General features: G+C 40.5%; 1 protein-coding gene across 5 annotated transcripts; it reads left to right on the top strand.

Moving 5' to 3' along the window:
* The first annotated feature begins 10 nt into the window (after positions 1-10).
* ENKUR (enkurin, TRPC channel interacting protein) lies at positions 11-16,081 on the top strand. Of its 5 annotated transcripts, none has more exons than XM_006115290.5 (6): positions 11-150; positions 466-560; positions 4,968-5,113; positions 5,905-6,134; positions 13,619-13,789; positions 15,714-16,081. In XM_006115290.5, the coding sequence occupies exons 2-6, from the start codon at positions 484-486 to the stop codon at positions 15,885-15,887; spliced, it is 798 nt and encodes a 265-aa protein (XP_006115352.3). In that variant the 5' UTR covers positions 11-150; positions 466-483; the 3' UTR covers positions 15,888-16,081. The 5 variants fall into 5 exon arrangements, with proteins under 5 accessions (XP_006115352.3, XP_025036584.3, XP_014425136.3 ...); XM_014569650.4 differs by having other exon boundaries at positions 26-164; positions 13,643-13,789; XM_006115289.5 differs by having other exon boundaries at positions 26-164.
* The last annotated feature ends 576 nt before the right edge of the window (positions 16,082-16,657 follow it).

Genomic DNA, 16,657 nt, shown 5'->3' with positions numbered 1-16,657 from the left:
ACTCCCAAACTACTCGCGGGCTCAGGAAGAAGGAAATGAGGTCACAAATAGCCCAGTCCCGCCACACCAGCGTTGCTAAGCAACGCTTCCCATAGCAACGGAAGAGACAACAGGAGGCAGCTCTCTGGTAGAACCATCTTCTCAGCCGAGGCAAGCGGAGCAGGGTGAGGGAAGGGGGGAGCTCCCGGCGGGGGCGGGCAGCGGGGAGAAGCGAGGGGTGAAGGGGACGGAGGGAATGAGGCGCAGAGGGGCAGGGGGCTGGAGCGAAGGGTGGGAGCGGGTCCCAGGAGGGGGCAGCGAAGAGAGAAGTCGCAGGAGCGCTGGAGATGAGAGCGGCGGGGGAGAGAAAAGGAGGGAGGGGCGGGAGAAGTGGAGGGAGATAAGGAGGGCTGAGAAAATGGCAGAGAAGAGAGAGAGGGGGCAAACCTGAAGGGTGCACGTACAATGTCAATGTACCACCCCCAGGGCCTGCTCAGGCCAAGGATGACCGCGCTGTGCGCCCAAGAAAGCATATATAATCTCCTACCCCGGGTGGAGGAGAAGCCTGTCAAACTACCAAGGTATGTGGGAGAGAAAGAATCAATTTCTTCTGCAACTTTGTCTCAAGTCATACACTCCAATTTTTATTAGCTCACGTGGGGAACTGATATGACAAAACTGTAAATATATATCCAAATAACACACTTGCTGTGACTTGTAACTAATCATTATATTACTATGTAAAAACCAATTTGAATATAACCTTTTGCACATTCCTTTGATAAAATAAATGGAAGTGTGAATGAGTATCCAGTCTTTGCTCAAGTAGAGGTTCATATTGCTAATTTGTCACACTTCTGGGCTCTGCAGCATCTGTAAGTGAAAAATAAAGCATGTTGCAGGCCCTTTCATCTTTTCATGTTTTATTATTTAATGTACACCAACAATGCTCTTGGCATTCTACAAAATAGAGAGAAAGGTGTTTCCTGCCCTGAGCTTTTCATTTAAATTCTGTTGCAGTACTACCCTCAATACCCTATGGTCTGTGTCTTCCATAACTGGGAAATCACTCCCTTCACTTTTTCTTGTAAGTTACACAAAACATTTAGCACATAAAAGGGGACTTGTCTAATTCACATTTGGGAAGGAAGCGGAGAAAAATCCAGTGATGTAATATAAGAATAATCAAGGAGAGTAGCTGTTCTAAAACTCTTCTCATACCTTTCAAAAGCTCTACATTTTGTTTGTTTGTTTTTAATTTTTAAAGTCATATAAGTGGAAATATCTATCTCCTTCCCTGAATTCAAAGGCCACGACCTCAAATTCTGGTCCTCAGTAACTTAGCTTGCATTGATGAAAGGAAGCAGATTCTTAAATGAAAACCTCAACAATTCTGAAAAATCCTTTCCCCATATTAGGGAAATGTGAGGCCTTTCTTATTTATATGATCAAAAACATAAGGACCACTAGAGGGGAAATTGAAATTCATCTTAATTCAAAGAACAGAACTCTCTCTCTCTCTGTCTCTCTCTGTAGTTTCATAAACTGTGAGCCATGGTAGTTGCAACCTGCTCTGCCCATTCATTCTTATTCATGGTCTAGTTGTGTCTAGTTTGTATTCCACCATAAGCCACACAAAATATTTTCAGGGAAAACACAATAGTACAGTAGAGTGCTATTTATGTGAATCTTTTGAATCCCAATCTTCCTGTTAACCTGAAGGCATTTCCCTGTCTTTTAGATCACCCCCATCTAAAGACAGTAATAAAAATAAGTGATCTGGCTGGCCCTTGCAACACTTTTACTTCTGTGCACATTTTTGATAATGCTGCTACCATGACTCCCATTCAGCTGAGCCTGTTTAACCAAAGCAATTCCTTCTGTTCTTTTTTGATTAACTAGGTTGTATTATAGTCTCTTTTTGTTGCTTTTATCATATGTGAAAATGTGTCACATGCTGTTTGGTAACAGCTTAGGGTTTTGCCATTTGGGAGGATTGGTACAATTTGTTCTATGACTGTCTAATACACTCCTGTTTTTATCTCAGTATTATTGTTATGTATTATTATTAACATAAATGCATTTTGGGGTACTGCATTTTGATACCACAAGGAATCCATATCTTGACAAAAAGATAGATGTACCTATCAAACAGGGGTGCTGAACGTCAGGCCTGGGAGATGAATTCGGCCCCTGGCTTGTCTGGATCTGGCCCCTGAGGCTCAGGGCTCCCCCCAGCACTGGGGAGCCTGCCCTGGCACTCCAGCCTCCCTCCCCCCTCCGCGCTGCCCCTCCATGGGGATGAAGACCACAAAATCTACTACCCTGGGCCACCATAGGTTCTAGTGTATGAGTGGAATGTGGGGAGTGCCTTTCTCCTTCTCAGTTGGTGATGTCAGTGAGGAGTGCTGTTTTGTTTTGTTTTGTATTTTTGCTTCACTTCTGTGAGGCCACCAACTGAGTTTTCTGTGGGACACAGTCTCCAACCCCAAAAAGGTTCACCATCTCTGCCATAAATCCACATGTCTTTTGTTGCTGTTTTTGTTGTTTCTGTTTAGGTTTTTGTCACATACATAAGCATCCCCTTGAACAAAGTAAGTTAGGGTGCTGTTCTCAAGAACAACTTTATTGCATTATAGATATGTCCAGTATTATGGGCCATATAGTATATAAATTCTTCCATGCCTGGACTCTTGGACCTAATCTACACACAAAAGCCAATGACAAAATTGCTATTGATTTCGGTTTTTCAGGAACAGCCCTAGGCCATATAAGAAATATATGGTATTGGAACATAGAACTTGCTGTTCCAGTTCTGACCAGTGGTCCTTTTAGTATAGACTATGTCATTAACAAGTACCATGGAGGTGTGCAATAATTTGTTATAGGGAATCCTTCCAAGAACTTGGTAAGTGGTTATAGGCTGCACTTTTCTATTATATTAATGGAGATGGTGTGGAATCTGAAATGGAAGTTGAGTATAGAAGGGAACTCTGATTGGAGTGTTGGAACGGGTATGGGGTTTGAGAGAGAGTTTGGGTGATGGAAGGAGTTGTGACCTGGGGAAAGGGATTAGGATACAGGAGGAAGTGTAGGGTCTGGATGGGGGGGTTGGGTGCAAGAGAAGATTCTGACCTGGGGGAGGAATTTTGGAAGGAGTGCAGAGGGTTGGATTATGACCCGGGGCAGGAGTGCAGGGGAGCATGCAGAGGGCTTGGGTTGACCTGGGGAAGGGAATTGGCATATGAGAGGAGGTAGGGTGCCAGGTGCATGCTCTGGCCAGGAGGTGCATACATTAGGCAGCTCCCAGCCAGCAGCCCAGCAGGACCTTAGGACAGGCTCCCTGGCTGCCATGCCCCCACATGCCATTCAAAGCGCTGGCTGGTAGGGCCAACATGTGTGTCTCTGAGTGGCACGCCCTTTGGAGATGAGGAGGGTAGCGGGTCTCCATGTGCTGCACAGCTCCCATTGGCTGGTTTGGCTTTGAGTGGCATATGGGGCCATGGCAGGCTATGCCTGGGGATCCCCCTGGGCAGTAGTACATTGACAGCCCAACATTATACTGTAGGCCAGATCCAAATGTGTGGTGGACTGGATGTGGTCCGCTGGTCATATTTTGTCTTTCTCTGCTGTCAGAGCCCTGAAAATTTGAGGCACTGCTGGGTCTTAATGTCCACCCATCTGCCTCTTCCTACCCCTGTTCTGTGGCTTTGCTTCCTCAAGGATCCTTCCTTAAGGATCTCAATAAATAAAAGTGAAAAATCCTGCCAGACATATTAGCAAAACATTGAACCTGTGAAAGAGTCATTTAAGAAGTAATGAAGCCATTTAACAGGCATTTGCCAACCCCTAGGCTGTGTCTAGACTGGCAAGTTTTTCCGCAAAATCATCTGCTTTTGCGGAAAAACTTGCCAGCTGTCTACACTGGCCGCTTGAATTTCCGCAAAAGCACTGACGATCTCATGTAAGATTGTCAGTGCTTTTGCGGAAATACTATGCTGCTCCCGTTCGGGCAAAAGTCTTTTTCTGAAAAACTTATGCGCAAAAGGGCCAGTGTAGACAGCAGAGATTTGTTTTCCACAAAAAAGACCCGATCGCAAAAATGGCGTTCGGGGCTTTTTTGCGGAAAAGCGCGTCTAGATTGGCCACGGATGCTTTTCCGCAAAAAGTGCTTTTGCGGAAAAGCGTCCTGCCAATCTAGACACGCTTTTCCAAAAATGCTTTTAATGGAAAACTTTTCCGTTAAAAGCATTTCCAGAAAATCATGCCAGTGTAGACGTAGCCTCAGTGTATACTGTAAGTTTCCAAATTTATTGTGTTATTCTAAAAGACCTTTGTTTATTTGTTTTAAAAATATTTTATGATTTGTATGTCTGAAGATTATAAAATCACATCTCTAAAAAATCATCATCTCCCCTCACCTCCCAATCTGGCTGTCATCAGGCATAGGGGCACCAGTTTAATAGTACTGCATAGGGCCCCGTAAAACCTAAGGCCATCCCTGCCTGCTATACGTGCTCCACTCTAAAATGTCTCATGAATGTAGTTGAAGTCTTCCTTCAGAAAAACTGTATGCATGTTTTCAGTGATCTTTGGGAAAAGTATAATGAAGTTGATGTGCTAATCCTGCTGGAAAGGTGAAGAAAGATGTCATTTTAAAAAGTAGATGATTTAAAAAGAAGACCAAGCAAAGTGTGTAATGCAAATTTATGCTTTTATCTCTTTAAAATGTTGCTATAATGTTTAATTTTTCTTACGCAGTTGTGGAACTGCAACATTTATTTATTGATTGATTTGTATTTATTTATTTAAATATTTTTATCTCACCTCTCTATTTAAAATATTCAATGAGGCTTACAAAAAATGTTTAAACACAATACAAATATATATATAAAAATAAAAATATTTTAATATTAGCGATAGACTGCAATACGTGTTTTATAATACTTTCTCACTTTTAACTTTCTGATTATTTTTTAACATTAAAGATATATATCAACATTTAGACCATCTGTGAAACATGAAATAGAAGAAAGTAGAGCTCCATGGAAAACTATGGGACCAGCAAAAATTGAAGTACCATCTCCAAAAAACTTTCTTCAGAAGCGTTCAAAGGAGCCAAAGCTACTACAGAGTATGTTTTTGGCATAAATATGTGAAAAGTAACATATGTTTCTTGTATTTTTAGGATTTGTAACCATATTGAAAGTGAACCCATCAACCTGAAATCTAGTCATGCTTTTAAAGTTTAAAATTGTTCTATATACAGAACTATAACTGGCCTCGTGTTCTTACTAATATTTGCAGTTTTATAAGCGTTGCTCTATATTCTTTTAAAATGTTTTTTCTACCTTCTTTTGCTGTGTAAAATCATTAAACAACAACAAGGGAAAGTGACTAATCAGTTGACTGGAAAACAGTACAACTGACTATATAGAAAGCACAGTTGAATGCACAAAGCAAACTGAAAATAGGGAAAAATCATCTCTTTTGGCTACAGTCATCTGAGATATTAGGTGTAAAAATAGTACATGAAAAATTCTAACAAGTGGGATTTTAAGATTGATGGTGTGCTTTATTTCAATATTCAATTTGGATTATACATCAGCCATTTTATAAATTGGTCATTAATATATTTTTAAACCAAATTATACAAATTTAGAAAGTTAAAAATCGTTATTCACAAAAATGAGGAAATTACATATGGACATTGTCTTAACCCAATGATTTTAAAACTTGAATAGGGTTCCCTAACCCATTCTTATGTTGTTAACCTAGTTCATTTTCATTTAAGAGTAGTTCTGTGCATTTTTTCTTTCAGTTTTAGTTGATACTTCCACTTGAGATACCTGAGAATGCTGACACTGGAAAATTACTTACTGCTTTATATTAGCTACAAGGGTGTTTATATGCTTAATTCCACAGGAAAACAAGATGAAGGAAGAAAGAGGATGCTGACAATACCACCAGTGCCACATGTGACAGATCACCCACTTATGGGAATTCAGAGTAAAAAGAATTTCATGAATACAAATGCAGCAAATGTTATCATGGGAGTGGCTAAGAAGCCTCAACCTATTTGTGTTGACAGAAGACAAGGAGACAAATATTTCCTTGAAACTTCAGGACTTGTTCCAAAATACATTAATAAAAAGGTATGTTTTGCAAATTATAGGGGGAGTTATATTTGGGTTGCCTAACATAAAATGGGTTGCATTTTACAAAATGCATCTGACTTTTTCTGAGAATGGATAATACTCCACTGTTTGCAGCAGACTTTTGAAGTTCACGAAGAGGAAAGCCTTAGGACCAGCAAGAGTTTTTTCTTTTTACCATGAAACTTAGTTCAGGTTTAGGTCAGATATACACTTTTGAATATTTTCATTCCCCTTCTCTTGTATTGTGAACAAACTTTTGTCAGAATGCCCAAATAATAACCAAGTATGAACTAGGGATGTTAAATATTGGTTAATTGAATAGTGAAGTAACCTCATGATTTTTATCAGTTAACTATTCCATAGTCCCGGAGGTGGGGCCTGCAGCCACTTTATCAGAGGCAGCGTACGGTGCCAGACGTGAGTTAGTTCACAAGGAGAGCCAGTTTCAAAACCAGCTCCCCTTGTGGACTGGCTATCTGTCGGCTGGTGCTGCTGCCTCTGAGAAAGAGGCAACTGTGTGGGGTGGCAGCAGCTCCTGTCTAAGGAGGATCTGAGCTCCTAGACCCAGTGCAAGTCAATCTGAGCCCGGCTGTCTGCCGACCTAGCTCCTAATATACTTTAAATGCAGAGCTACAGCAGGGGTAGGTTCTAGACCTGGCATGAGCTGGAACTGAGCCGGGCTGCTGGCCAGCCTGCTAAAAAATTTACTGACAAGGGTGGGGGGGAGGGAAATGCATGTAGTCTATAGTATTAACCTATAAGCGTTTGCTTATTGGTTAACCAGTTAATCGATTACACTATTACATCCCTAGTATGAACACCAAGGGTAGCTGAGTGAAATTGATATGATTTATGACAGCTTCACCACTGTAATCCTGAATGGCAGCCCTTAAAGAGACCATACTAGGCTGCAGTGAAACTCAGAAGAAACATATGAGAAGATGGCATAACCCAGAGTTTGTGGTTCTGGGGTAGTCCTACCACACAGACTGTCTGGCCCAGTCTTGTGGCCGCCTGCTTGGAAACCCTGAGACCTGTGGATGGAAACAGGATTTTCAGGATTCTCCGACTCCTTGTTGCACAGCTGGCAGCCAAGCCCTATTTAGAGCTTGGGCTTCTAGGGTACATCTACACTGGAATAAAAGACTGGTTCAGCTGATTCGGTCTGCAATACAGTTGTGTAGGTGTTCAGGTTCAGGTCATGCCTGAAACCCAGACAGCTACACAGCAGTTTTTAACTCTAGTGCTCAAACTCCGTGAGCCTGAGTCACCAGCTCCCACCTGCTCCTTTCTCTCCCCCCTCCCCCCACATTGCTGCCTCTCATACAGAGGCAGCAGCTTGAGAGTGAAGGCAGCTCCGCGGGAGCTGGTACTCATGGGGAGCCCCTGCGCACTAGCTCCTATGGAGCCACCTGGTCTCTCCTTCCTCCTGAGTGTAAACATGTACCTGTTGACAATTTCAGCAGGTAACATTTACCAAAATAAACAAATTTTAACATCCCCAGAACTAATCATTGAGCCATCAGTGGGCACGAGGCTGTGGGAGGACCACAGAGGAGCTGCTCTGCAAGGTTGCCGGTGGGTGCTGAGCACCTACTGTTTTGTTTTGTTTTTTAAAGCACTGATGAAGTTAGTACATAGGCCCCGTGCCTAGGATAGTTGAGCTAGTGGAACACTTTGGGATGGCAAGGTATGTATCTACACTTCATCTTACAAAAAGGTATAGGGTAAATTCTGTGGGCTCTGGGGTCCAAAATGAAAACTGCATTTGCCACAACATTCAGGCTGTACCACTTTTGAATGATGCTATTTGGGCTACATGAAGCTGTAACAACCTTTCAAGACTTCTGGACCAGGTTCTCATAGGTGGGCAATAAGCCACTGCTTATTCAGATGAAATAGTTATATGTAGCCAAGATTGGGACAGCCACCATGGCAGCATTATTGAAATCTTGCAGTTGATCACCAGCAACAGCCGAGCTCCCAATCAGTCTAAGGGCTAAACTAGGGCCTCTGATGTCACCTACTTGGGAATACTGTGGGAAAATGACATATATGCCCAGCTGTGGACAAAATACAGGCTTAAGCTAACTATATGAGGCCAATGACTAAGAAGTAAGTTAGACAATTTCTGGATTTGGCTGGATATTACAGGCACTTCATGCCAAACTTTGCAGTCCACTCCTCTCCTCCCCCTCTCCCCCCCAGATCCGATGGGAAACCACAGAAGGTGCAGTGGTTTGATGCTTGCAGTATGCCTGTAGTATAGAACATAACAAAAGAGGTTATGATGCAAACATATGCTCTTCAACCCAGACTTTTCAAAGGACTTAGATGGACACGTTGAATGAGGTGTGGGGGGCAATACAGATCATCGACGAAGACAAACACTCCATACTGCACCTGATTCAAATTATTTCCATGTGAAAAGGCATACTCAGTAATTGAAAAGGAAGCCTTGCGGACCAGGTGGGCCAGGGATACTTTAAATTATTACTTTTTGGGACTGCTTTTTTGCTGATTACAGACCACGTGCCCTGTGATGGCTGCACATAAGGACAAAGCTGCTGCTCAAGTACCCCTGGAGTAAGGCAGTGCCACAGAAAGTTTCTTTTTATTGACCCCAGAAGGAACTTGCTTTGTGTTAAATCTGAATTTTTGCTTTTCCCCCCACTTGTAAACAAAGTAAGGAGGCCCACAAGGGCAGGGCCTGCTGCAAGGGACTAAGAGACTGGCCTATACTGAGTCAGTCCTGTGGTGGTAAGTGGACATGGTGAGTCCAGTAAGAAGGAGCTCAGACAGACACTTTTTACAGGGATTCTCCACCACTGTACATGTCATGGAACAGAAGCTCTCAAACTTTCCAGACTACTTTACCCCTTCAGGAGTCTGATTTGCATATCCCAAATGTTACATTACTTAAAAACTACTTGCTTACAAAATCATATGTAAAAATAAAAAGTGTCAGCACACTATTACTGAAAAATTGCTTACTTTCTTATCTTTACCATAAAAGTATAAAATAAACCAACTGAAATATAAATATTATACTTACATTTCTTTGTCTAGTATATTGAACAGTATAAATTAGTCATTGTATGCCATTTTAGTTTGTACTAACTTTGTTAATGCTTTTTATATAGCTTGCTGTAAAAAGAGGTAAATATCTAGATGAGTTGTTGTAACCTTGGAAGACTTCTGAGTACCCCCCAGGTGCAGGTGTATTCTTGGTTGAGAACCACTGTCGTAGAGATCTTTGTGGTATAGCACTGCATCAAACCTCAGTCCTGGAGGGAGAATTGTGCCTGCTGCTTCCCCATGTCCTATACTAACATCCATGTCCTAGCCAATTGGACAAGCTAAAAAGTCAGTTTTTTCAGCCGTGTAACATTTTAAGTTATAGAAAGACCTTTTATTCGGGATTGAGCTTTGTAATTACATTTTCCCAGATACATTAATTTTCCTTATATTTTCACCAAAACCAGGCTTCCTTTCCATTTGAAATTTGCCCAGCATGCTATGCTGTAGAGTATCAAGGCATGTCTACACTAGAAAAGTAAATCAACCTACATTAGGTCAATTTACAACCACAGCAGTAATGGGGAGCATAGGTGCTGTCCAGAGTCTCCCTGTCTGTGTCTAGACTACACCTCTCTGTCAACAGAGAGATGTAGATTAGGCATGTCGAAATTGCTAATGAAGCAAGGATTTAAATATCCCGCACTTCATTAGCATAAACATGGCTGCCACTTTTTTCCTAAATGGAGCTTTTTCGGGAAAAAAACCAGCAGTCTAGACACAGATCTGTCGAAAATAAACCCTTTTTTGACAGATCCTGTACTTCTCAAAAAATGAGGTTTACAGAATCTGTCGAAAAAGGATTTATTTTCGACAGATCCATGTCTAGACTGCCTTTTTTTAAAAAAAGCTCCATTTCGACAAAAAGTGGCAGCCATGTTTATGCTAATAAAGCGCGGGATATTTAAATCCCTGCTTCATTAGCAATTTCGACATGCCTAATCTACATCTCTCTGTTGACAGAGATGTGTAGCCTAGACATAGCCCCTGTGGGAAGCTTGACGGCTGCCCCGAGACTCTTGATCCCATGGGGAATCCTGTGGCTGCACAAAGGCTCCCAGCTCTGAACTATGAGCTTCTCAGACTTCAGACCCAGAGCTCTCCTCCAGGAGCCAAACTCCGTGGGGAGCTAAGACCCCCAAGTGGGCAGATGGGCTCCCAACAGAGAAGAGCTAGGAGCATCCAGGCAGTACCTGGGTTCCCTATGGGGATCTGGGAGCCTCTGGGCAGCAGTCCAGTTAGCAGCAGGGTAGGCACACCCCAGCAGAAAGCCTGGGAAGCAGCAAGACTAGCAGGAGCCCCTCCCTTGCCTCCAGGGACAGCTCGACTTTCTTGTCAACTTTATAGCATCAGCATGGAGCTGTGACATACACAAGAATGACAGCCAACAGTAATTTAAGTAACACAGTTACACAGTCTACTCAGACACTGCTTCTCTCTCACCACACCAGCAGAGGCCCTTCACTTCTCTTGGAGGTGGAGTTATTAGGTTGGTGTAGTAGGCCAGTTATATCAGCAGGAGCAAGGCTGTAATATGCACACTAACATAATTAAGTCAACATAAGCTACCTTACAGTAATCTATCTCTGTAGGGTAGACGAAGCTGACTTACTCTCACTTCTCTCCTGGGCAAGCAAAGAAGTATTGCAAAGGCAGTATGCTCAATAACTGGGGAAACATTCCTTATGTTGCTCTGCAGCAACCATATGCCATTTCAGGAGTGATATTGGTAGGCTTCTAATAGAGCCCAGACTTTCCATTCACTGCTTGGTGGTTGTGGCATGCAGCTTGGGCCAGAGGGAGAAAGGAGACAAAGCAGAAAAATGTCTGTCAGCTTTCAGGGGACCTTGAGCCTCCAGTATAACAAAACAAAACAAAAGCTAAAATTGAAATATTCATTGGTTCACTACTTGCAAAATATCTACAAAATGTAATGTATTTTCCAGAATGTTACTGGAACGTCTTTATCTAATACATTTGCCTAGCATTCATAAATATCAACTCACATCTAAATAATTGTATCTTTATGAACTGTGAAATGAACTTTGATTAGGATTAATATCCTTATACTCCCATCTACAAAAGTTGGGTAAGACTGAGTAAACTGCTGTATGCTGTCTCTTTTACCCAATCACACACATTCCCATACACCTGAGCATCTGTTTTATGTCTAAAAGAGGAGTAACAATCCATCTTCAGATCATAAAACTTGCAAGAAATGCAGAATTTCTGTGTAGAACAAAATATTCATTTGAAAAACCTTATAAAACATCACAAAGGAAATTGCGTATATTCTGTTTCCTTACCCATTAATTTATGCAGAAATGTACATTTGAAGCTATACTGATGCTTATAGATGCTTTGAAAGATCCATTTTAAAAGTAAATTTTAATATGTAAAGCCACATTTCAGTCAAGAGCATTTTTGTATGCTTTGTATACTACCTACAGAATTCATAGGACTCTTATGCCTAGTAGCTGGACAAGTGAGCAAATACAGGGGAAGGAGAAAAAATGTTCCCATTCCTTGCATCTCGTATGCAGTGGCCAACCATGGTCACAGTTCCTTCCACCACTACATAGGTCACAAGCCACGGCAAAGATGGGGACGAATTGAGATTTTGCCTCATACATCAGATCTAGCTGGGTGCAATGAGAATACAATGCATCAATCTAAAGGATGATGTAGTTGGTATGTTCCCCTGCACATCTGGGATCTTCTGAAGTAACCTATCACCTTGAAACATAATCACCTTGAAACTGTCTCTGTACTACAATGGGCATGTCTACACTAGGAATCTTCAGGTTGAACCTTCCTAATCTGGCACCCTCAGGACTTGACCATTTCCAAACCAGAACATTTTCTGGACCACGGGAGGTCAATATTATTTAACAGCTTAACCAACATTTCCAATGCTTACTGGCTTGCTAGAAGACTTTTAGGGGTAAATTAGAGCTAAATAACAGCACAGAACACTGAGAGCCAGGACTGCTGGCTATAAACAAACTTTATGGGATTGTGGGAAGCTTGGCCACACCCATGAAAAGTGGACATCCAGCTAACTAAAATCATTCCAGATGATGTATGTTTCCAAATTAGAGAGTTCTGGACTAGAGAGGTTCAACGTGTATTTCAAAATAACTAAAATCAATTTAATAATTCCTGATTTAACAAACTCGAACTAGCATGACCACACTATGGGGAAGCCTCAAAATTAGTCCAAGGCAGGTTCCGTTAATGTGGATGCCCGACTTTGACTTAGAGTCCCAGGAAGCACTGGGGAGTAATTAGTTCATATTACTCTGAGCAGTAGTTATTTCAAAATAGCAGCACCAGAATGTCCACACTAATACTATTTTGAAATTAGTGTTACTTCCCAAGGAAAGCAGGAGTACAGATTTTGAAATAAGTGGCCTGTTATTTTGAAAAAGCAGGCTTGGTAGTGTGGATGCTCTGCTTATAAATTTGACCTAACGGGGGTTATTTCAAAATAAAGCCCCGGGCTGCGTCTACACTGGCATGATCTTGTGCAAGAACTCTTTTGTGGAAGAGTACTTGTGCAAAAACTCTTCCAGAAGAGAGTGTCTACACTGCCATGTGTGTTTGCGCAAGAGATGTGCTTTTGCGCAAGAGCATCCATGCCAGTGTAGACGCTCTCTTGTGAAAGAACGCTCTGATGGCCATTTTAACCATAGGGCTTTCTTGTTCAAGAAATTCATGTTGCTTATCTACACTGGCCTCTTGCACAAGAACAGTTGCGCAAGAGGGCTTATTCCTGAGCGGGAGCATCAGAGTTCTTGCGCAAGAAGCACTGATCTCATACATTAGAACATCAGTGTACTTGCGCAAGAATTCACGGCCAGTGTAGACAGTCAGCAAATTTTTGCGCAAAAGTGGTCGCTTTTGCGCAAGATCGCGCCAATGTAGACACAGCCCTAGTATAGACCAGAGCACTGTGTTAAACATTTTGACCTTTTTGTATGGTATATCATGTTACAGCAAAAATCTGTATACATGTAAAGCAAAGGAATGTACATGTCAGAGTATGGCATTTGATGTCATGAAAATATAGATATAAAATAGTTGCACTCTGATTTACTGGTGTAAAGCTGTTCAGTGAGTCTTCTATCAGCCTTTAGATCTGGAGGTTTCAATTTTTACTTCTTCCTGGTTCTGAGGCCTGGTGCATAAAATTGATGAGAATAATTTTCACAGACTTTGGACAGGCTATAGAAGAATCAGGCTTGCTGTTTTTCAGAAGACGACCCTGACATGATTTTTTATTTTTCTGTAGTAATAACCAATATTATGGTATTGTAAGCTAACTTTGTACATTTAAAATGGCATTAGTGATAATATTTATATCATATTGTTCATTTATTTCTTCTTATAAGTTTCTATAGGGAACTTTTCCCTTGACTTTTCAGGATTATGGTCTTACTCCCACATATGTAATTAAGCGAAATGAGGAGGTAAAGAAAGCCCAAGAAGAGTATGATGCCTATGTCAAGGAGACTTTACGACAAAAAGCCATGAAACGGCTCTCTGATGAAGAAAGGGAAAGTCTCCTACAGGTATGCATTTTGATTTAGGTTTAATAAAGATAAGTACAAAAACAAATTAGATTTGTATTTCCATGTACGTAGAAGGAAAGTATTACAATGAATTGAAATACAGTACTGTTGTGTACATGAAACAATGCATTTGAGTTGTCTAGCTTTTCACTAGATGGAGCTCTAAAATAATTATCGGTAGGGCTGGGCAAACAGTCTGATCTGACTCAAATTTCAGAAGTTTCAGATGCTCTAAAGTTTTATAGATATGTTCCCTTTGACGCTTCAGTTCTGGATCCTTTCCCCCATAGCTTCAGTGATGCTCCAGGCAGCTGAAGGGATCCAACACAAGGGATCCAGCTGCAGATTTAGTACCTTTTGAGTCTTAGACTATGTCTAGACTGCAGAGTTTTCTCAGAAAAAGATACTCAAATTGCGAATCGCAATTCATGTATCTTTTTTCGCTTTTTTTTTTTTTTTGGAAGAGGCTTTTCCGAAATTTGGCCTGTCTACCTGGGGCCAAATTTTGGAAAAACCTCCTCTTTTGGAACATCCCTTATTCCTCTCACTGAGAGGAATACAGGGATGCCGAAAGAACGCGCACGCTTTTTTAGAAACTGTTCCAAAGAAGCAAATGCATTCCCTGGACATGTCAGAGCTTTTCTGGGATACCAGAGGTATCCTGGAAAAACTCTGCAGTCTAGACATAGCCTTGGATAAATACAACATCCTACTTTTTGGACTCCCCAGTTCTTCCAGGAGGAAATAAACTATAATAGGTCTGTATACCGGAGTTCATGCAAAAACTACCAAGCTGTGTCTAGACTGGCAAGTTTTTCCGGAAAATCAGTAGCTTTTCCGGAAAAACTTGCCAGCTGTCTACACTGGCCGCTTGAATTTCCGGAAAAGCACTGACGATCTCATGTAAAATCATCAGTGCTTTTCCGGAAATACTATGCTGCTCCCATTCAGGCAAAAGTCTTTTTCCGAAAGACTTTTGCGCAAAAGGGCCAGTGTAGACAGCACAGTACTGTTTTCCGCAAAAAAGCCCCAATCGCGAAAATGGCGATCGGGGCTTTTTTGTGGAAAAGCGCGTCTAGATTGGTCACGGACGCTTTTCCGCAAAAGTGCTTTTGCGGAAAAGCATCCTGCCAATCTAGACGCGCTTTTCCGAAAATGCTTTTAACCGAAAACTTTTCCGTTAAAAGCATTTTCGGAAAATCATGCCAGTGTAGACGTAGCCCCAGTGTCTTCAGTGTGGCAGGATTAGGCCTGAATTGCACACAAAGGTGACTCTAAATGACAAATTAATGACACTTCTAGAAAGGTTTCAGAAATCCTATGTTCCTTTTGATTATTAAATGCAAAATAGTAAAGAATTCCTCATGTCTGCTGAACTACAACTAGCTTCATACATATATTTTACTGCCTTTAATTGTAAAAAAAAAATAACATTATAAACCAGCAAGTAAACAGGACCAAGTTCTGCCTTTAGATGCATATGCTGCCATAGTCTTTAACAAAATAATTTACAGATTACATTACCAGATTATCATTAACAACTTTGAAAATAGCCATTACAAATAAAATGCAAACATGCACAAATACATGCTATGAGCATACAGATAAAGCAAATCTTGTAATGCAAAATGTAGTCACTTCAGAATGCCATTTTAAATTCACTAAAAGGTATTCATTGCTTAGATCATAGTGCATATTTTAGGACACCAAGCCAAATTCATCCATGCTATTACTATATTGATTTAAGGTATTAGTGAATTATGTCCATTTATTTGACCCCATTATATATTATCCGGATGTTAATCAATTATTTTAACTTCTGTTGAGTATTACTGAGAGGTCAGCACATATCACAGGGCAGAATGTTAACATTTCAACAAAATAAGTTATTCTTACCAGTTTTCTTTTCATATAATGAATTTAGGGTCTGAAAAAGAATTGGGAAGAAGTACATCATGAGTTTCAGGGCCTTTCGGTAGAAATAGACACCTTACCAAAGAAGATCCATAAACAAAGGCTGGAAACACAGATGAAACAACTGGAGCATGACATTAATACAATTGAGAAGCACAAAATTATCTATATTGCAAATAAGTAAGAACTGCCTTGGAAATATTTTTTTTTTACCCTGAGAAGAAAATGTAGATGCCTAGAAGAAATGTCCATGTTATTCAGAGAAAAAAAAATAGCTAATTTATACAAATAGAATTTTACAAAGTTGTTAAATTTAAGAATTTTTCATCTGTATAATTCACATATTTTTTCAAATAAAATTCTATATTAGTTTAATTATCAATGAGGAAGTACAAGTTTTATTAATTATAGTAAATCTCTTATCTAGTTTTTCTATGTATGTTATATAAAAACTGTTAAACGACAGCTTTGATACATTCAAAGCACTTATTTTTTGACATGAAAATGCTATGTAATTGAACTAATTCATCTTAGAAGTGAACTTGGTGAATACACTGAGATTGGAAATCACTTGCATACTACTTATTAACATACTGCTAATAATTGAAAGCTTTGAATTATTCTATTTATAAATAGTTTGGTTTCTGTATGATACATTTCCTTTATTTCTTCATTTTTATTACCAAAAACAATGTTTAATATTTTTACAGTGGAGGAGGCCATTTAAAATGTAATCGTCCATAGTCTTACCATGGATAGCAGGATACATTGTACTGGGGAATGAATGATTCTATAATCCTGTGACATATTTGTATCAGGAAGAGTACTTTTTGGTTGCTTCCATTATACACAGTGTTACATTGAAAATGATGTAACAACACATGGGTCATGATTTGGGCATAATGCAGTGTTGGCATTTTGTGAACCACAGTTGCATTTTATAGGAAAACTAAA

This window comes from Pelodiscus sinensis, chromosome 2, assembly GCF_052426305.1.
Source record: "Pelodiscus sinensis isolate ZL-2025 chromosome 2, ASM5242630v1, whole genome shotgun sequence".
Taxonomy (NCBI): Eukaryota; Metazoa; Chordata; order Testudines; family Trionychidae; genus Pelodiscus; species Pelodiscus sinensis.
This window is presented reverse-complemented; position numbering and strand designations above follow the sequence as displayed.